Here is a 21,325-nt window from a genome sequence, read left to right as displayed (position 1 = left end):
TGAAATGATGAAACAATGGTGTAGGAGGGCCATTGGAAGCCTAATCGAGTCCTCATAGTGCCACAATGAAGAAGAGGGCTCCATGAATTATGGTCAATGGGGTGGCCCCTTGATCTCCATGTAAACCATCATGTGGTGCTCCAATGTGGCTCCGGGGCACAAGTAGTGGTCTCATGGGTTTCCTAGTGTAAGATAAGCCTGTAGACTGCTCCAAATGAGGGCACGAAATATGGTGCTTTCCCTGCCATGTCTCAAGGTTGAGGCAAACCTCCTTTGGGCCTCAGATCAATTGCCAGATCCTTTATACAATGCTAATCCAACTAGGGGCACTATTGGTCCAAGTGCATCATCTCGCACATAATGTGGGGCAATGAACAAGCTGTTGAAGGTGTAGAGGTTGCCATGGCATGAGATAATGCTTTGTCACATGATGGAAACCCATGGCTCTTAACACATCCCTTACAAGTGTCGATATGATACTTTGGTGAGCTTGGACCTAGTCAAGTTGCCCAACCCACAATGAAACCACCTACCAATCCTAAGATCCAATGTGTCTCGTCACCTTCGAATACAGTAATTCATTAGCGTAACTGAGGCAGTAAGCTTGTCAATCAAGGGTGGAAATGAGACTTCATAGCGGGTTTCGAACATGTGATGGTGTTACCTCCCTAGGTAGGGGTAGTTAATGAACAACCCTATTAGGTATTCCTAGATCCTAAAGGGAAGGACATGTCCAAGGTACATCCTTCAAATGGTAGGTGACATGTGGATAATGATGAGGCAGATGGGGACACAGGGGTCTCAAGGCCAAATGCCACGGGCTTAAGGATGGTAATGATGAGTGATATCCACATATTTGGGAGTATGAATGTAGGAGGGAGAAATCTTAGTACATGAGTTACCTGACCATTGTTTTTCCACCCTTCTTCATTTCCCTTTTTCCTTTTTCCTTTTATTGATTTTTCTTTTATTTTATTGCTCCTGGCTCGAGGGGATGAGAGCATGATGTGTTGAAAAATAATGTGGCTGTTGTCGACATTTTCCATTGACAACAAGAAGAAATTAGTTTTATTGTCCCTATAAGTCGGTCCAACAAAACCTTCAAGTTAGCCTCAAGTGTCCTACATGTTAGCCCCATTAGGGCTTATTAGCCCACATATGATGGCTATATATATGAGCTTCTTGGCACTCCTTTGGATCATCAAATCAACACAAGTTCGATCTGGAATTATAGAAAGAAGACACCACATGTGTGAAGAGGAGGAAAGGGTTTCTTTTGATTTGCTTTGACCTTATTCATGGAAGTTGGAAGTTGGAACTGAAGTTGACCAAATTTGTCTTGGGCAATTTTACATCTGTTTGGGCTACTATTTTGTGTCACCTTGAAGGCCAAAAACTTCAGAAGACTTGGATAGTTTCATTGACTGTAATTAATTCTCCTTGATTGAAGCTTCTTGACCAAGTGTGTGGCCGAGCTTCTGTGACATTTCTGTGGTGACTACGATGATATTTTCGGTCTCCAATAATAGTGAGTGATTACAAGCCTTAATTTTGGCCTTATTGTATAGTGAATTTGGAGCTGATATATTGACAAAATTTGTCTAATATTTCATTGAAGGCAGTTTGGATTTGTTGGAATAATTTGATGTACATTTGATGGACAAATCTCTCTCTCATAAGGAAGGAATTTTGGGTTTTACCCTTGTGGGTTTTTCCCTAGATGTGAGCCTAATCTTGGTGTTTGTTGTGTCTTATTGTTTATTGTCAACTGTGATATCTATTTACTGGTCTTGTTGAAGATTTGAATGGTTGAAGTTTTTCATATATAGATACTTGTTAATTAAAGTAAAAAGAAGAAGCTAATTGCATCAATAGAAGTAGTTATCAATTGTGAAAAACTTTATAGTCTTAGCTACACTAGAATTTCAACATGGAATCAAAGTTTTGGTGAAGGAAAAGAGTAGAGAGATCATCTTGAAGAACACTTGAAGAGATTCTTGAGGAACAATTGAAAGTTTTTTGGGTTTTGTCCTCTATCGTGTTCAACCAATGTTATAAGGACCAAACCAGACCCACTGGTTTAGACCGGTTCGACCGTTTTGAGGCAAACATCGGTTCAAACGAGTGACTTGAACTGTTTTTGTCCAGTTCGGTACGATAAAGTCACGTTGAGCGCAACAAGTGGGGCTTGTTTTGTTTTTTTTTCTTTTAATGTTTGTCTTAGTTGGGCACTAGCCTAGAATAGGTGCCTAATATTCAAGCATATTGTTGGAAAATCAATGTAAATAGATTAGGCCAATTATCAAGAAAGGAGTGGTGGTTGGCTGCCTTTCAGAAGTTGCTAATTTTATTGCCCTTTCTTATTTTTTTATCCTTAGTGGCATAGACCTTCATGGGTCAGATCTTCAAGCTATATGGTATGACCACTTCCATTGTCTTGGATCAAGACTCCACACTCATAAGCAAACTTTGATAGGAACTCTTTAAGCTTCAAGGTGCACATCTAAATATGAGCATTGCATATTATCCTCAAACTGATGATCAAATACAAGTGGTCAACAAGTTCGTGTAAATCTATTTGAGATGCTTTTCTTTCGAAAAGATGCACTAGTCATCTGAATGGCTTCACCTTACTGAATGGCGGTACAATATGACTTACCATGGAGCTACTAAAATGACACCATATGAAGCTATTTATAGCCAAAATCCATTGTCTGTGGCATCTTATGTATTGGGCACATCCAAGTTTCATGCGGTAGATAAAGCGCTTCACACTAGAGAATCTATTATTTGAATCCTCAAGGACAACTTGGTCATGGCACATTCAAATGAAACAAGAAGTTAATCATCATATATCTAAACATTGTGTTTTTTTATTGAATGGGATCAAGTGTTCCTTCACTTACATCCGTATAAACATACATTGTTAAAGAAAACATTTCTTAGAAGCTAGGTCCTAAGTTTTGTGGTCCATATTAGATCATACAACACATTTGTTAGGTTGCCTAGAATCTCGCTCTTCCAACCCATTCTAAGATTCACCCAATCTTTCATGTGTCTTTTTGAAGAAGGTTGTGGGATCAAATTGCAAAGTGCAAACCAACCTACCAAAACTTGATGAAGAAGGTTCCATTTGGCTCTAGCTAAAAGTATTATTGGATACTAGAGAGCATTAGCAATGTCAATGTATGATCAAGGGATTACTGATCCAATGGAAAGATATGCAACCAAAAGATTCCACATGGGAATTGTGGCCTCAAAATCTAGTAAGCCTAGTGCAAAGCCTCACTGGGCAGATCCAAACCTTAGGGCAGCGAGAGAACAAGAAATTAGCTACCACTGTTACCTCAACAACCTTTCTCAAGTTATTTAGTTGTGTTTGCAACACAAGGGTGGTTTCCCTATAAGGATCACCTAAAGGATATTCAATAAGAATGGATCAATGTGATGGATGAGGTCTAATGATGAGGATAAGGTATAGACAAAGCTTGGATGGCTTGGATAATCTTCACCAAAATTCAAGCACTCAATCGTTAGACCACTAAATTAAATTATAGGGCTGTTATAAGTTAGAGTTTTATAGATTTTCAATGACAAGGTATACAATGTCATATAACGACTAGAGGAAATAGTTTTTTATAAGTAACTCAACAAAGGATAAAGAATTTCAATTGGATATGAAGGATCTAGGGTTTACGATGGAGCTTTTATTGTTAAAACATGCATAAAACAACAAATAGATGATGGTTTCAACCTTGAATATTGGGTTTTATATGCAATAATTGTGAGTTTTTGCATTTAGACAATTATTCAATGCAATTCCTATTTAAAGAACAATGACACATCTAATAATTTTTTTTTTTTTTTAACTTAACCCTAAATATCTAGAATTTAAAAGAGAAGAAGGAGAATTTATTAAAGAATGGGGTTTGATAAACACCACCTAGACTAATGCCTTGTTCTAAACGGGCAAATGGAGTCTTCGAAGAGAAATTCAATGAGGACAACCAACCATGTTGAAGAGGGTGAGATGACTATGACATCTACTTACAAACCCTATAGGTTTCCTTTTAATGGTAGATTTTAAATTTAGGAGACACATACTTGGAGTTCTCTTAAAGGATTCAAGGAAAACAATTTTACATATCATAAAGGAGTAAGATTTCTAGATAAATTTATTTTGCAATTTCAACTATGGCACATATAGATCCCCACTTCAAAAATATAACATGCCACATATAGAAAGTATGCAATAAACTTAAAAAATTCTCACAAGAATCACTTCCATCAATCCTAAGAAACCATCTTCAAGCAAAATTCCATTTCCGTGAATAATTTGCACCATTAAGATGACATTTCAACCAAGTAGAAGAGACAAGGACTAATGCACACTGCAACTAAGAGGAGAGTGTGATGAGTGAGTGATGATGAAAATGAAGAGAGACCTTCCTCTATTTATATGTGGTGAAACAAGTGTCGTTTTCATAGTTTCACAAGCAAAACCCGAAAAAGTTCACTTGAGTATGCAACAAGCTCAAAAGGTCACATACTAACCTTAAACTAGTTCAAAAACTAAAAAATGCCAAAAATAGCCCATATATATGGGAAATAAATGTCTCCACCATGACCTCATCCTCTAAAGACGATCAAGATCCATTAAGCAAGTGATGAATAGGGCCATGGGTGCTCTTCACTCCAAGAAATCCTCAAACTGCATGGGTACATCTTCAAAAGTGCTTCCTCAACGATGACAACATCAATGAAGAGGCCTATGTCACCCTTCTAGGGCTTATGCGGGTGATGTGGCATCATACAAGGAAAGTGTTAGGGTCCAAGGAGAATGTGCAAGCCCTCCCAAGTCAAATAATCTTCATTTGGGCTTCAAAACAAGCAATGTCCATCAAATAGGGTGAAAGCCAGCTTAGGGGCGTCTTGGGCCCATCTGTGCACATCATCAAGAAGTCCAACACTCAAGCTCTATAGCTCAACGTTTCAACATCTAGGGGTACATGAGGTGAGTTAGTACCACCTGGGATCATCTCAAAGGTCAATGCTCATCTTTGGAGGGCCAACAGTGAAGCATCAAAATCATCTTTGATCTCAGACCTGGGAAACATATCCTCTAGAGTGGTATTAAAGAGGGCCTAACCCATTGCTCAAGGTATCTTTGCTACTGTGATAACACTACCTACCATAAACCTTGAAAGATCAAGTAAGATTAACAATCATTAGCGACAAAAGCCATTAAAGCATCATAGTGACCATCTCTAATTCTAGGGGCACAAGAATACCTCACATAAAACTCACCTTCAAATGTTTAACTAGATCAGGACTTGTAAACAAGTTTACTCACTTATGTTGGGGATGATTAGGTCAAAAACTCTATTACGTGTTTCCAACCCCCAAGGGGAGTGACATGTCGTAGGTTGGTGCATCAATCCATACGTGTATGGGAGAATAATGGCCACGAAGCGGGAAAGACTTCAAGGTAGGTGTACCATGTCATAGCCATAAGACCAACTAATGGATGTCCTACATCCTGAGTGTTTTGATGTAAGGAGGGAGCAATGGTGGCACTATGAGTTACCCCTTTCCTCGACCTACTTTTACTGCCCCTCTAGTCCACCTTTCATTTTGATGATTTGTCTTTATTTGGTGCAGCACTGAAGCGCTGAACCTTGCTTTTATACTTTTCCAATAACCTTTTAAGATGCAACATTTTCTCTCTCATTAGGGTTGGGAATTTCAAGAGTTGCTTTCTTTGGGATGAAGCGTTAAATGCTTGAGGAATAAGCTGATTGCTAATGAGGGGGGTAGAGTTCATGATAGGCTTTTGCCCCCATGCTAAATATTTTCCTAGCCATCTTTTGCATTTTACATTTTCTTTAATTGTGGCTTTATATGATTTCAACTTTCTTTTAGCATCATAATTCTTCAGGGCCAAGTTTCCGAGCCTTGCCACAAAGATGTGGATTAAAGGTGTTGAAAATTCAAGTGCAATATAGACTAACACTATTTTTTGAACAATGATAATTACTTTAGATGATATATGTAAATTCTTTTTAGCAATTATGACTTCTATATCAAGCAATTACACTTAAGAAATCCAACCATAACAATAGAAGGAACAATAATGGTCACAATGCACAAAATCAACACAAACTTTACCTTGGAAAAACCTACATGGGGTAAAAACCCAACAAGCCTTTCATTAGAGAATCAATTCAACAAGAGACATCGAAGTCAAGACAATAGACAAACTGACCAACAAAGTTGTCCACCAAGAATCCAAGTCAAGTCCTCCCCAAACGACTCCTAGTCAACTCGGTCAAGGGTCTGCAATAGAGGTTTGAACTTTTGCCCGTTCCCAGAGAAAGTTGATAACGATTTAATCATGGTCGTTGGTGATACAACGAGAGATTATAAGAGTAGATCGATGGGGATAAAGATAGACACATCGAGTACGAGGGAGAGCGATTTCCTTCGGTAGATTGAGCTATCTAGTCTAGTGATTCAGTAGGAAGAAGAGCTCGAGCCAGAGCAACAATGAGAGGGAGCAACAACAGAGATTTTCGTTGGAGTTCCAGTGCTAGAAAAACAGCGAAAGGGAGGCCACATATTTCCATAGAGAGACTGTGCAGGGCCTGCGCAGAGCCCCTATTGAGGTAGTTCGATTCAACAAAGTAAGGGGTCGATTCAATTGCTAGAGGCGGGGATACTTTTCCAGAGGCTAAGCGAATTTATCTCAGTGGTAGGGAGAGCTGGATTGAGGCCCTATCAAAGCAGATCCGGGTAGTGAGAGTTATAGGCTACGCAGAGGCAATGCAGGAGTTTGTGTAGGGGTGATTTGGGTGCTAGTTCGAGTGACCAAGAAGAGGTCAATAAACCCTCATCTGCTGCACTGATTTTCCCAGTTGGGTTTTTCAATGGGCTATTGTCCAAAAATATTGGTGGCATTTTTATTTTGTGTGTGCATCTATTTTCCCAGTTCCAGTTTATTTTCCACAATATAATTTTATTGTGAAGACTTGCAGTGTGATTTATTCGTTATTTGTCGTAACAAATAAACTGCATAACTAATCAGTTAGAAGAATAAATTTCCAGTTGCTGCAAATTCAAGGAATTTTCACATGGTATCAGAGCATCATTGGATAATTGATCGGAGGCTCAGTAGCGAGAGGGAGAAATTTTGCAATTCCAAAGGGAGTTATTCGCAAAATTTCTGAGATCTGTGCAAACCACTAGGAAGTGCAAATTGCAGAGGCAGAGGGTTCGATTTTCAATTACAGGTAGCAGAAAAATTTGATCAGCCTCAGAATCAGAAATTTGCAAGTGTGGATTTTCCGGTTAGAGGGTTTCAGTGCGTAGATTAGCCAATTTGATCTAGGGGTAGTTGGTTTGCAGCTAGTTCAACAGTAGCAGATTAGTGTTGCGTGGAAGAGAAAAGCACATAGAGGGAAAGAAATTGCTCAGAGGGTTTCTAGATCTTGTATTTAGGAGGAGAATTGAGATTTCCAGTTGCAAGTCGTAGCAGTTTTTCTAGTCAGCCAATGGAATCTTCAGGAGTAGTAGATCGTGTGCCAGATTCCAGAGAAGGACTTTCGGAAGGTTGAGTGAGTTGCTCAGTTGAGGTAGAACGCTGTGTGAATACCAAAAAAAGATATCCGGAGGTAGGTAGTAGCATATTTGTGCATTCTACAAGGGAGTGCAAGTAGTAGAAAAAGAGGACCAACAGGAAAGGGAGGAGATTCCTATTTATTTTCCCAATTTTTGATTTTCGCAGGGATGGCCGCAATAGGTCTCAAAGATCAGGATAGACTTGATTGAGCCTCAAACTTTGGTATCTGGAAGGCTAGGATGTTATTCCTGTTGGATGAGCATGGCTTGAAAGAGTTCGTGACAACAACTATAGCTGTATCGATAGATCCTATCTAGTTCCACACGTATAGGAAGGATTAGGCCAAAGGCAAGTGGATGGTCTTGGATGGAGTTCGAGATCATATCATCCCACACATTGTAGACAAGAATATGACAAAGGAAATGTGGGATGCTGTCATGAAGTTATATTAGGATTCATCTGAGAACAGGCAAATGGTTCTCAAGGAGAAGCTGAGGACCACAAAGATGATGAAGGGTGAGGGTGTAACTCCATATCTCACTAGAATTCGAGATGTCCGAGATGAGCTTGCAGGTGTAGGTGAGAAACTAGAGGAAAGCAAACTTGTGCGAATAGCGCTAAATGGGTTTACCCCGTAATGGGCCACGTTTGTTTAGGAAATCACTAGATGAGACAGAATGCCTGATTGGGAATGCCTATGGAATGAATTCACACAAGAGGAGCTCAGGCTCAGTCTTATCAAGGGTACAACTAGTAGCAGTGGCAGCAAAGGGCCGAAGGTTGAGCAGGAGGAGGAGAACATAGCCCTTGTCATTAAAGGAAAAGCGGAGAAAGGTCCCAGTCAGGGACAAGGCTCAAAGGGAGGAGAGAAGAAGAAGAAGGATTTGTTGAAGATCAAATGCTTCAAGTGTGGTGAGTTTGGTCACTACAACACCCAGTGTCCCAAGAAGAAGAAGGACAAGAAGGGGGAGCAACAGACAATAACTTCAACGAATATAGATGAGTTAACCTCCAAGATGGAGGAGTTTGCATTGATAGCAACTATACCTCTAGATGGAGGAGGAGCGTAGTGCTTCAGAGTTGTAGGATTGGGTAGGATCCAAGGAAGACACTATCAGACAAGTGTTTCCTCATGGATCACTACCCTTGCTATAAGGGCCCACAGTTTTTAGTAGCAGGAGGATCAGTGCCAGAAGACAATCTGATCTTGAGAGACAGTTGCAGATATTAGTTGTAGTCAGTTGCTTGAGTGGTGCAGAGACAGTTGGGCATAGTCAGTTGCTAAGTAGACAATGTAGAGGCTAGATGCAGTCAGGGACTCGAGAGATAGTTGCAGAGCTAGTACAAAGACACAATGTTTCCATAGATTAGTTCTCAGTTAGTGTAGCGGAAACAACATGAGATCAGATGTAGCGCAGACAGAGTCGACAACAGTGCAGGATGGCACAATGCAGTTTCAGCAGTAGTGCGAATGCAGGGTGGTTCAACTACAGGGTTAGCAAATGAATTAGAGTATGCATAGTGGCTTGGTGGACAGTGACAGGTTGTTACAGATGTCAGACAACAGCAGTGTGAGGGAAATTGTTACGGGAAAAGACGAAACACCTTCCTCGCTAAGAGGGAGTGTTAGTTTTTTGTAGCACTAGACAAGTGTTCTAGTCTTGTCTTGTGTCTAAGAGACTAAGGACAACGAGATCTTCAAAACCTAGAAAATGTTTCGTGGGATAAGCTTGTTAAACACCTTAATTAAATTAATTAACCATCATTTAAAATTTTCATAAGTCTAACTTATGAAAACTAGTTAATTAATAGTAATTAATTAAGGAAAGGTGAGAAAGCTCTAGAAACTCACACGGATTGAGTTTGAGATGATCTTAGCCATTGATAACAATTTAATCATGGCCGTTGGTGATCCAACGAGAGATTATAAGAGCAGATTGATGGGGATGGAGATAGACACATCGAGTAAGAGGGAGAGCGAGTTCCTTGGGTAGATCGAGCTATCTAGTGCAATGATTTAGTAGGAAGAAGAGCTCGAGCTAGAGCAACAGTGAGAGGGAGTAGCAACAAAGACTTTCGGTGGAGTTCGAGTGTCGGAAAGCTAGCAGGAGGGAGGCCACATATTTCCACAGAGAAGCTGCACAGGGGCTGCATAGAGCCTCCATTGAGGCAGTTCGATTAAGCTAAGCAAGAGGTCGATTCAGTTGGTAGAGGCCGCAATAATTTTCCACAGGCCAAGCGAATTTATCAATAAAATTATCTCAGTGGCAGAGAGAGTCAGATTGAGGCACATCGAAGTAGATCTAGGCAGTGTGAGTTACATGCTGTGGAGAGGCAGTGTAGGAGCCTTTGTAGGGGTGATCCGGGTGCTAGTTCGAGTGGCTAGGAAGAGGCCAAATTGCTTGTGGAGAAGGGATTTTTTCCCTTAGATTTGTAGCTAGAGATTTTGCTGGAGGATTGTCAGCTAGGCATCCAAATTTATGTACTCAGATTTTGCGGCTGCATAATAAAATAAACCCTTATCTGCTGCACCGGTTTTACCGATTGGGTTTTTCTAGGGACTTTTGTCTACAAATATTGGTGTCATTTTTATTGTGTGTGTGTGCATCTATTTTCTCAGTTTCGGTTTATTTTCCACGACGTAATTTTATTGTGAAGAATTGCAATGTGATTTATTCATTATTTGCCGTAACAAATAAACTGCATAATTAATCAGTTAGAAAAATAAATTTCTAGTTGTTGCAATTTCATGGAATTTTCACAATCAATACTCCTTGTCTTCCTTTGGCTCAGATTACCATTTATCAATGATCAAGTCAATTCTAAAGAAGTGAGATAGGTCCAACTTGACTTCATAATCCAATCTCTCAGATTACCATTTATCAATGAGCAAGTCAATTCTAAAGAAGTGAGATAGGTTCAACTTGACTTCGTAATCCAATCTCTTCTTCAGGATGCCAAACATTATCTTCAATGTTGTACTGAATTCACCCTTGGACTGAGATCATACGTAGTCCAGACACTTGAGGCATCAGCCCTCTGTTCGATGAGCTAGAAAAAACAAGCATATGATCTTCAAAGGTATTCCTTTTATGCCTTTATCTGGTACAAGTTATCAAAGATAGATTTCTCCCTTTCAAGAACTTCGGCCCTACTGAGATTTTGCCTGAAGACTTCAAGTTCATCATGAAAATGAGTTGCATCACATGAATAGATCTGATTCAAAAACAAACCTTATTGGATCCTCATTGGGTTATTCAAACGTGGGACTTTGCCTTACCTTTATTGAGCTGGAAATCAATAGTTCCATTGCAAAACTTGCTACAGACTTAGATTTGGTCCTTATTAAAATATATAGACATCCCTCAAGAATGAGTCAAAGGAATTGAGATTACAAGAAGTAAAACACACTTTAATTATCTTTGCTGATATTTGCACAATGCTTTAATACATGATCCAAAGGAAGGCTTTGTAGACACAAGCATGAATTATAGTGACCATATTAAATTAGTAATCAAGCTTCACTGGTCGGCTTTAGAAAGAGATCTTTCTTGGCAACGATCATGCCCAACTTCTATTTGAACTTCAAAATTCTTCAAACCATATACATTCGATGATCCAATAAAAAACAAGAAGCATTTCTTTGAGAGATCACTTGCCCTTCTGATATAAGTAACTGGGGTAATTCGGTCCCTTAACTGAGGCAAGATCTATGGTATTTTGACTTCTGAAATTGGAATGTTTGATCTTGAATTTGAACTCGCATTAGAACTTTAATAGGAATAGTCCAAGATTTTTGTTTTTACAAGAATTTTGACCCTCCTGGATAGACATATCTATAATGGAGGTTTCTTCTTACAAGATTTCTCACACAGAAGTCTTGGACTGCAACAGAAGTGGACTCAGATCTTCAAGCTACAGGATCATGCCATTCATACCAGTACCACAGAGAAAAGCTTCGGGATTCATCATAGGAGTAGGATAGCTGGCATTCCACAAAGTAAAGCCACAGAGGTTCGATCTTGAAACATAGAGTTTTGTCCTAGGGCTGTTGACAGAACACAGAAGACATTCTCCTCTAGGACTGCATATCTCACTATAGCTCTGATCCCATGTTGATTTTTACATTGTCTTCTATACTGATAAATATTTTTGATGATTAATTTCATATTCTTAAGCATTACTTTATCATTCAATAATTATAAAGAAGACATCAACTTTTATGACAATAAGAACATAAAGAGACAGTCCACACAAGGAACACAGATTTACCCTGGGAAAACCCTCCTGGGGAAAAACCCAGCAACCTTTTTCAATAGAGAATTCTTTAACTCAGCACAGACACATCTAAGTCCAACTAGTTCAAACCTGGTCTAAGGGTCACCCTCCTAGTCAAGTCAATTTGGCCCATGGAAAACATCCTCTGATTTTCCCTCTTAACTGCCTCAGAAATGCTTTCGCATGCCTTAGAAAGGTGACTTTCTGTAGCTCGCAGACCTTACAAATTAACCCTTGCATGCCTTGGAATTATGCCATATGCTGTCTTCATGTGCTGCCAGAAATCTGTCATATACTGTCTCAGAAATCTGTCATATACTGCCTCAGAAATCTGTCATATACTGCCTCAGAGCTGTGAAGATACCTCAGGAGATGCGAGCTACATCTTGGCATGGAGGAGGAGCAAATTTGTGCCTTTATATAGGTTTTCCCTTGGCTGAATGGGGGTGTCTATACCAATGTTGCACGAAGCGGGAGCGAAGCAGAAGCGTTTTTTGGAAGCGGGGACGCCGAAGCGTCATTTTCCAAAAATCTAGGAAGCGAAGCGTCCGCGGAAGCGTCTGCTATCTATATATATATATATATTTTTTTTATTTTTTTGCATTTATACTCAAAACAAACATCCCAAATACCAAATTAATTGTAGAAGACATGAAAACATGCATATTTTTGCATAAATCAAGATAGATATAACATCCATTGTACATTAATGATCTAGAATCTAGATTCTTCTCCTCTTGTCTAGCCTTTGCCTCTACCTCAATTGTCTAGGGATATTAGTCAACATTGCCCAATTTTGATCAAACTACCTAATTCAAGACTTAAAATATGGTAGAAAAAGCTTAACATGTTTGATCAATGATTTTGACTTGATTGAAAGGTAATTTTTTTCTAAGGGTGTGCCACGTGACAAAGGAGTTCAACAATCAACACCACCAACACTAGGGTACATATAGGGCTTGGTGCTCTTGATTAAATGCTAATCACATACCTTCATACTTGATATAATCTAATGAAATGCCACAATCCCATTGATCCTGAATTCCTGAAAACTGTTAAGTCTGCTGAATTTTGAATAGGATATGAAATTATATTTTCTCCATATGAAGTCCAATGAGGCTGGAACCACTCTCAAACATCCTGAGTCATTTCATGGTAATGTTAAAAATTTAAGTAAAAGGATGAAAATGAAAAATAAAGGAGAATGTCACTTTTACTTTAAGAATTTAACATTACCATGAGGGAGCATCTGCTATATTTATATTTTTTTTTGCCTTCATTCGTCACCCTAACCCAAGGTGGACCCACCCCCAACAAGCAAACTCACCTAAAATTAAAAAAAAAATTGAAAAAAAAACGATTTTCTAAACGCTTTTCCGGAAGCTTTTCTGGAAGCGTACGGAAGCGTACGCTTCCTCCTCCGAAGCGCCACGCTTCCGACGCCCGAAGCGTCGTACGAAGCGCGCTTCGGCGCTTCCGTACAGCGCTTCCAAATTTCCAGGAAGCGGCTAAAAAAGCCGAAGCGGCGCTTCCGAATTCGGAAGCGCCGCTTCCGACCAAGCTTCCTAGGCGCTTCCGTACGGGACGCGCTTCGGGGCTTGGAACCTTGGGGGGGGGGGGCGCTTCGTGCAACACTGGTCTATACATGGAGCCAACTTGAATTCTTTGATGGGTCCACTTGACTAGGAGGCCAACTTTACATTTTGGAGCCAAAAACCTTATTTCAAAAATTCAATTTTCTTCCTTTGAAAACCGTAATGGGACTTTGACTCAAAATAATTTTCTTTTGACTCTTAGCATTTAAAGATATACTTTACAAATTCATAATGAGTCAAACATACATTATGAAGACTGACCATAGTTACAAAAATCAACAAATAACATGGTGCACTACCATCTGCAGAGCCTCCTATTTGTGCCCCTTCTAGACAATGAAATAAAGACCCTAAGGAAGGTCGCACTAGACTCGAGACTTGTGGTAACCACCAGGGTGAAGTAAGGGAACAAGTACACAACCAAATGTAGTCTATAATCCAATTTCAACCTGTGATCCATACTGGAATGCCTTAAACATTAAATGAAAGCACTTAAATGCAAAAATGGTTAAAACTTAAAGTATCTCACAATAAATGACCCACCTTCATTGGATTAACAGGCTAGATCAATGAGTGTACTGACCAGAAAATGGATGAGATGCATTTGACACTGGCTATCTGCAGATCATGGTAGGTTTGCTGGCTGGAAAGCTGCAAAATAGGAGAAATATTCTCTCCTAGGGTTATTCATGCATATGAGTGGTAACAGGGATTTTACTCCAAGTGAGAACATAGGAGGTAATAGGCAGTTATATTTAAGTCGTAGTTGGATATTCAGGGCATGGGTTCTCTATTAAAAATCTAGTCTAATCATCATTGCGTGCACAAAGCCTTGGTTTAGTTTACATAATTTCTGGTGATAAGTTGTTTCATATTCATTGGCTTCCTTTTATTCTGTTGCAGTTTTTGTTGTGCACTGGTCTCCTGCATCCTGCATCACAACTTTATATATGGTTGGATGAAGAGATGTTAATATCCAACGAAACCTACTTAAATTTTATGGGGAAATTAGTGATACATCCATCATTTGGTGTACCTCAAGTGTGGGGAGAGTTTGTTGACATGAAATTTGCTTTCTGGCAAAAGTCAGAGATGGTCAATGCCACTTGACATTCAACCATTCTTCATCTGGTGAAATTCATACATTGTCTTGGCTCAAAATTCTATAACTCATCAACTAAACATATCTATGATGGATATAAACTTTAAAGTTAGACAAACTGAAGCAGCTCCATTTTGGTTCTCTAGCATCTTCAAATCATGTCTGATTTCATCTGGCTGCCAATTTGATGCCACCTCAAAATTCAGGGACATGTGTTGTGGTGGTGGGTTGAATGTTTGATTGAATTTCTTATCGTCCATTTATAATTTTAACTTGCTGATTCTCTTCTTATTTTAGACTTTTGTTTCAAAATGCTCACTGCTCGCTGGATGCAATTTCAAAAGAGGTTGCTGATTATGGCAACACAGAGTACTTGAGAGGGAATCATAAAAACTACATGAATTTCTTAAAAGCCATGTTTAGCGGTAATAAGTTTTTATTGCATACATGACCACATATGACCAATATGACTTGTGTAAAAGCCTTCCAATCGGTCTGTATTTGAATCAAGGACTAAACAACAGCATAATTCCATTGTTTTAATTAAGTTAATCATACCTGGAACCTATGTATTGTACAGAAGTGACAATGTTATTGTGTAATTCATGATGCAGCTACAAGTCTCAGGGAATTAGGTTGGACTCAGGTGACCTTGCATATTTATCTACTGAGGCACGGGAATTCTTTTGTGCAATTGAAAAGGAATTCCGAGTTCCTGATTTTGGAAAGATGATAATTACTGCGAGCAATGATATCAACGAGGAAACTCTTGATGCATTGAACAAACAGGTAAACCTGAATAGATCACTTACACAGCAAATGGGTTAATATAAATGATCCCATTGCAAAAGAGTGTTCGCAGCCTTAACACCATCCAGTTTTAAGTTCTTAGCATGTAATATTTTTCATTTATATCTCTCTTTTTTCTTTGCATTTCCATTTTATATAATATAAATATATTTTTGGGGTTCTTGTATTAAATTTGTTTGACCTTAATATTCCAAGAATGAGAACTATTTTGTTACATAGACGTTTCCTGACATAATATGTTGTATTTACAGGGGCATGAAGTGGATGCATTTGGGATAGGTACCCATCTCGTTACATGCTTTGCTCAACCTGCCCTTGGTTGTGTTTTTAAATTGGTAGAGATAAATGGTCAGCCTCGCATGAAATTATCTGAAGATGTCTCAAAGGTTGGATTATTTCTTGAAAATGCTCCTGTTTAGGATGATTTGTAATACATGTTTTTAAGTTGGGTATTATAACTTGTGTGTTTTTATGCAGGTGTCAATTCCTTGCAAGAAGCAGTGTTATAGGTTGTATGGGAAGGATGGCTATCCTTTGGTGGACATAATGATTGGGGAAAATGAAGTGCCACCTAAAGTAATATTCTAATCCTCTGTATCCTTGTTAGGGGTGCATGGTGAGAATGAATGAATTAAAATTAAAAAAAATTCAATGCAGATTAGAATATTGCTTTCTTATATATTTGTAAGGTTGATTTGTTAGTTATCCTTTTGAAATATTTATAAAAATGGTCCCAAAATGGCCTTAGATTCTTAGGCAGTTTTCTCTCTCTTTTTCTCTTGCTTGCAAAGAGTTGTCAAACTCCTGTTCATCTGTTCCCTTTATCTATTAAATGTCGAAGTGCTTTTACTGAAAGTGATAGCATTTTTGTTTGCATGAAAATTGTGATAAAATGTGCCAGATATAGAGTACAGTACTGTGCTTGTGTGTTGTTGATATGATTCCAAAGCAGCCAGTTAATGCAAAGATAAGTAGGTATAAATTGGTTAACATGGGGGTAGTTGGAAAATTGGCATAATTCACTAGAAAGGCGAGGGAGAAATTATGAAGGAAGCAATTTGAGAATAACATTTAACCATTGAATGAGCAAAGTGCGAAGAATGTCCACTAATGATTGTCAGTGGTTGTGAAAATATTGGAAATGTTTAAATCAAGGTGGTTTAAAAATAAGGAATTCTGTTGATTAGTATCTAAGTTTTATAGGCAGTAACAGTAATTTGTTTGTCACTCATTTATGGTTACTGGTCTTCGATAAGTTGCAAGTAATATAACCTATCATGTTTGATTTGGTCTTTTACTCTGATGACTGTAACAAAAGGAGACTGAATGAAAAGAAACCAAGCAAAAAGAATTTGGAAGAGAGAAATACCTAGATGATCAAATTAAGTAAGCACATTTTCTTTTATAATAAATGAATGACAAAAGGCTTAAGTGCACAAATCCTAGATGCATGAATAAAATGATTTAAATACTATTTAAGTCATTAATAGCAGACTAAAGCTTGATTTACACTAAGTCAATAAGTGAATTTATTAATATGCCTAGCTTTATAGTGTAGATGACAATTCTTAAGTAGATAGCTCTAATATTCTCCCGTAATGGTCCTTCTAGAGATTACACCATGTCTGTCTCCAACTTCTACAAATATATTTCAATTTGGTGTAAACATCTGCAGGCTGGTCGTGGGTTGTGCAATATTTCAGTGCAACTTCTCCATCTTCTTCAACTTATCAGATGAAATGACTATGTACATCAATATGTTTGGTCTGCTTGTGGAAGATGGGGTTCTTTGCCAGCTCGGGAACTTCCTGGTTGTACAAGGATTTGTATAAGCCAAACTGCTTCACATGCCCCTTTGACTGCTGCTCTGTATTCTACTTCTATAAAGGAAATTGAAACTGCATGTTGTTCCTTATTTATCTAAGAAATTGCCCTTGTGCCAAGCCTAAACACATAGCCTGTTGAAAACTTCCCGATCATCAACAAATTCCATCCAATTTGAGTTTGAATAGCCAAACAATGAAGTTCTTTGCTTTTCCTATATAGAAGGCCAAACTCCAATGCTCCCATTACCTACATTAGCACCTTCTTTGTCTCCACCTAGTGTTCTGTTATTAGAACTTGCATAAATTGGGAGATATATTTAACTACATAAATCAAGTTGTTGAAATTTGGGCAGATATGGGATGAATTTCCCATAGGAACCCAACTCCCTCAACAGAAGCCCCAAAGAAGAATTCATATTGGACAAAGAAATTATTATTAATATGTGGGCAAGTGCCAAGAAGTTATTAAATGGGGATATATTTAAATATTATTTTGAGCAAAATTTGAATTTTGGTTTGCCTCCAACTCACAAGTCGGCTTGACCTTTAGAAGGTACCTTGAATGTATATAAAAAGAGGATCAATCCTAGTCTCCAATATGGAATTCAGATCTCACAATGAAAAAGTTCTAAGGGTACTTTATGAAATCGTGTGAAAATCCATAGCTCGTTTCTAATCTAAGCCTCGATTATTTAATTTTATTTGTGGTACGCTTTGATATGTGAGGCTCACACTCTCTCTGTAACCATTATTATATTCACAATATGATTCACATTGTTGGAATTTCTAAGTCTCGCTGTTAGAAATCCTTCATGTACTTTCTAATTTATTTATGCCTACTTTTTTTGTTTAATTAACAATTTATTTACCATGTAAATATTGAAAATAAATACAAGTACATGCTCAACACATTAAGACCATCAACTGAAGGAAAAACAAGCACACAAGTGACATCGTTGTTTTTGGATTAATGTCCCCAGAAAAATCCAATGCAGGAAAGCCGGTGCAACTATCTGAGGGTTTTATTATTAAGCAGTTTCAGAATACAAACTGGGTGCCAAACCAGCTCACCCAACAAAGAATGATCTCGACAGTAGTACCTCTCAGTTGGAGACAGATATTCTGGCTAAAACCCCAAATGAACAATCCCACAGCTCTCAGCTCCAATCTGCCCCATGAAATCTCTAGCGCCTGGCTCTAGGGACTGTGTCAGCCGCTCTTTCCTAGCGTCAGCCCCAACGTCACCCCAACTTGCCTACGTCAGCCTCTGGAGGCCCCGTGTCAACCTCTAGAGCCTCTGCGTCACCCACACTGGCTCTCTCTAGCACTGCGCAACACCTGGCTGCCTCTGCGTGGGCCCTGACTGGCTCTGCGTGGCCTCTAGCTGGTTCTGTGTCCCTCTCTCCCGGCTTCTGTGCTGATGCTCTCAGTACTCTCTCTGCCTCTCTCCTTCTGTATTCACTGCCTCTCAGCTACAACTCTAATCACTCCTTCGATTTCCTCAACAAGCCCTACCCCAGAAAATCGAATTCTTGATCAACTCGGCATATTCTCCAAGTGACCCTCAAACCCCCTCTTATACTTTTCTCGTTGACAATTCAACGACCGAGATTAAGTCCCTAATCAACAACTAAAATTAACTCTGGCTTGATCCATGACTTTTGGACCCTTCTAACACAATTTTATATTAATTCACATTAATATTTTATTTTCCCTAAGTTTAGACTTGGGGACTCCATTAAAAATATTAAATATCAATCCTGCTACAATCGCCATGGAGAACACATCAATTTAGGCCTCACAGGAGAACACATCAATCCTGCTACAATCGCCATGGAGAACACATCAATCCAGGCCTCACAGGAGAACACATCAATCCTTCTACAATCGCCATGGAGAACACATCAATCCAGGCCTCAGAGGAGAACACATCAATCCTGCTACAATCGCCATGGAGAACACATCAATCTAGGCCTCACAGGAGAACACATCAATCCTGCTACAATCACTATGGAGAACACATCAATCCAGGCCTCACAGGAGAACTAATCATCCTGCTACACAGGAGAGCGAATCATCCTGTTCCACAAGAGAGCGAATCATCTTGTCCCACAAGAGAGCGAATCATCTTGTTCCAGTGCGCACCACCAGGGGAGGGTGAGTCACCCTGTGGTCGTATGTTGCTCCAGTAAGAACCGCAAGCCCTCAGAGCTCCCAGAGCTCAATGTATGCAACATGCAGGACCCTTGTACAAGGGTTTCTTGACGACTCCAAGTCGTTTGGGAAAATCACAGATTAGATCTTTCCTCGGGGCTTTGACAAGGTGTATCAACTTGTACATCATCTTAATGCGATGGAGCCTCCTTGCTCATCGACTTACCATATCCCAGATGATGTCTATCTGTTGGAGCAATCGACGAATACGGGATTCCTCAATAATCGAATCCCACCTCTGGTTGTTACAGAGAATCACAGTGGTATGTGTTCAAACAGCTCACTAAAGAGCTTCCCCAACTAGGCAGCTTCATACGAGATCATACTCGTAGATATGTATCCGATCTCGGCAGTGCTTATGGCAACCGACTTCTGCTTCCTGCTCATCCATTATATCGAAGCAGAATCCAAAGAGAAACAACACTAAAAAGTGCTCCAGTGATCCTCCACACTACTTGCCTAATCAACATTCGAATAATCATGCAGTTTCATATTTCTGGCAGTGTATCTCCTAAAATATTTCTTTAAGGGATTCTAAGTTAAGTAGGTCAAAAGTGAACCTAAAAGATAGCTCTCTAAATGATAAAACATAACAATTAGCCTATTTTAACCGCACATGTATGAGTAAAGAGGCTTCTAATGGTGACATCATCATCCAAAAGTGAAGAACTCCATCAAAAGGGTGCAAAGATGAGTCACATGAGTGCTCCTCACTCAAAGCCATCACCACATCAACAAGGGATCCAAAGGTCAAACAAAATCCTCCTCATGATGATATCTCCATCAATGAAGCCCACATCATCTCTTGAGCCTTATTATGGTGACATCATAAGTCAAAGCTTGATTTCATCTTCAAGAAAGGTGCACCATCCCTTCTAAAGGGATCTCAAGTCATCATCGTTCATAAATAGGTCTAGGAATAGGGCAATGTCCAATTTTTTTTTTTCCAATGATAGTTTGGGGGCATCGTGTGGTCATTGGGGAACATCATCTTTCTTGGCAACATCCTAAATTCTTTGGACAATGTTTCAGGGTTTGCTGGGAGAGGATAGGGTCATCATCAATGCTATATCAATCATAGGTTTAATGCCTTTATTTGAGTGGTCAACATCCTCGCTATAGTGCCCTAAAGTGTCATCAAGTGGGGGTTGGATATCCTCTTTGAAGTGTTGGAGAAGTCCCAATTAATCCCTCAAGGGATGGCAATTGTACCTAGGAGACAACATCTATAACATACCCTCAAAATCAAGTTAGATCATCATCATAGGTAAAGAAACAATACAAGTATAAAGACAGACCATATTTAATGTAGGAGGGCACAAGAACACTTCACACAAGCATCATCATCAAATGTACTTATAACATAGGGTTTGTAAACAAGTTACCATGCTTAGGTATGGGAGGGTTATCTAGAGGTCCTATTAGGTGCTTCAAATATGAAGGGGAGGAACAATTCCTAGTCTGACCCATCAGTCAACAGGTGCAAGTGAATAGTGATATGGTTGAGGCTTATTCCATGGAAGATGCCAACATTTGTGTACTAGTTATGAAATACCGTCTTTCTTGAACGTTATAATGTGTAGAGGGAGAAATCGTGGGACCTAAGTTGCCCCTTTCGTCGGCCTATTTTGACCACCCCTCTTGTGCACCTTTTCTTTAATGATTTTCTTTTTATTGCATGGCTTGGGATAGAAGCTTGGTTTACGTATTTTTACCCTTTAAGATGTAGTAGTTTATCATTCATCAGCATTGGGATATCAAAGTTCATTTTCTTTTGATTTTCTCATGCATTAGCCAGGAATTGGGTAAGGGAAAATTTTCGGTCCCCTACAGAGGAAGGAGGAAACTAGGGAACCAATACTAGTGATAGATAACAATCAAC

At 39.2% G+C, this 21,325-nt stretch overlaps 1 protein-coding gene across 3 annotated transcripts in view; it reads left to right on the top strand.

Moving 5' to 3' along the window:
• The window catches only part of LOC149177809 (nicotinate phosphoribosyltransferase 1-like), a 322,046-nt gene that overhangs the window by 257,024 nt on the left and 43,697 nt on the right, over positions 1-21,325 (top strand). For all 3 annotated transcript variants that reach the window (XM_089420220.1, XM_089420219.1, XM_089420221.1), the window contains 3 exons: positions 15,208-15,382; positions 15,655-15,789; positions 15,881-15,979. In XM_089420220.1, the coding sequence (XP_089276346.1) occupies positions 15,208-15,382; positions 15,655-15,789; positions 15,881-15,979 (409 nt within the window). The remainder of the gene's footprint in view (positions 1-15,207; positions 15,383-15,654; positions 15,790-15,880; positions 15,980-21,325) is intronic.

This window comes from Pinus tabuliformis, chromosome 4_1 (genome assembly GCF_031772625.1).
Source record: "Pinus tabuliformis cultivar Carrire ecotype Pingquan chromosome 4_1, CPIR1, whole genome shotgun sequence".
Classification (NCBI taxonomy): domain Eukaryota; kingdom Viridiplantae; phylum Streptophyta; class Pinopsida; order Pinales; family Pinaceae; genus Pinus; species Pinus tabuliformis.
This window is presented reverse-complemented; position numbering and strand designations above follow the sequence as displayed.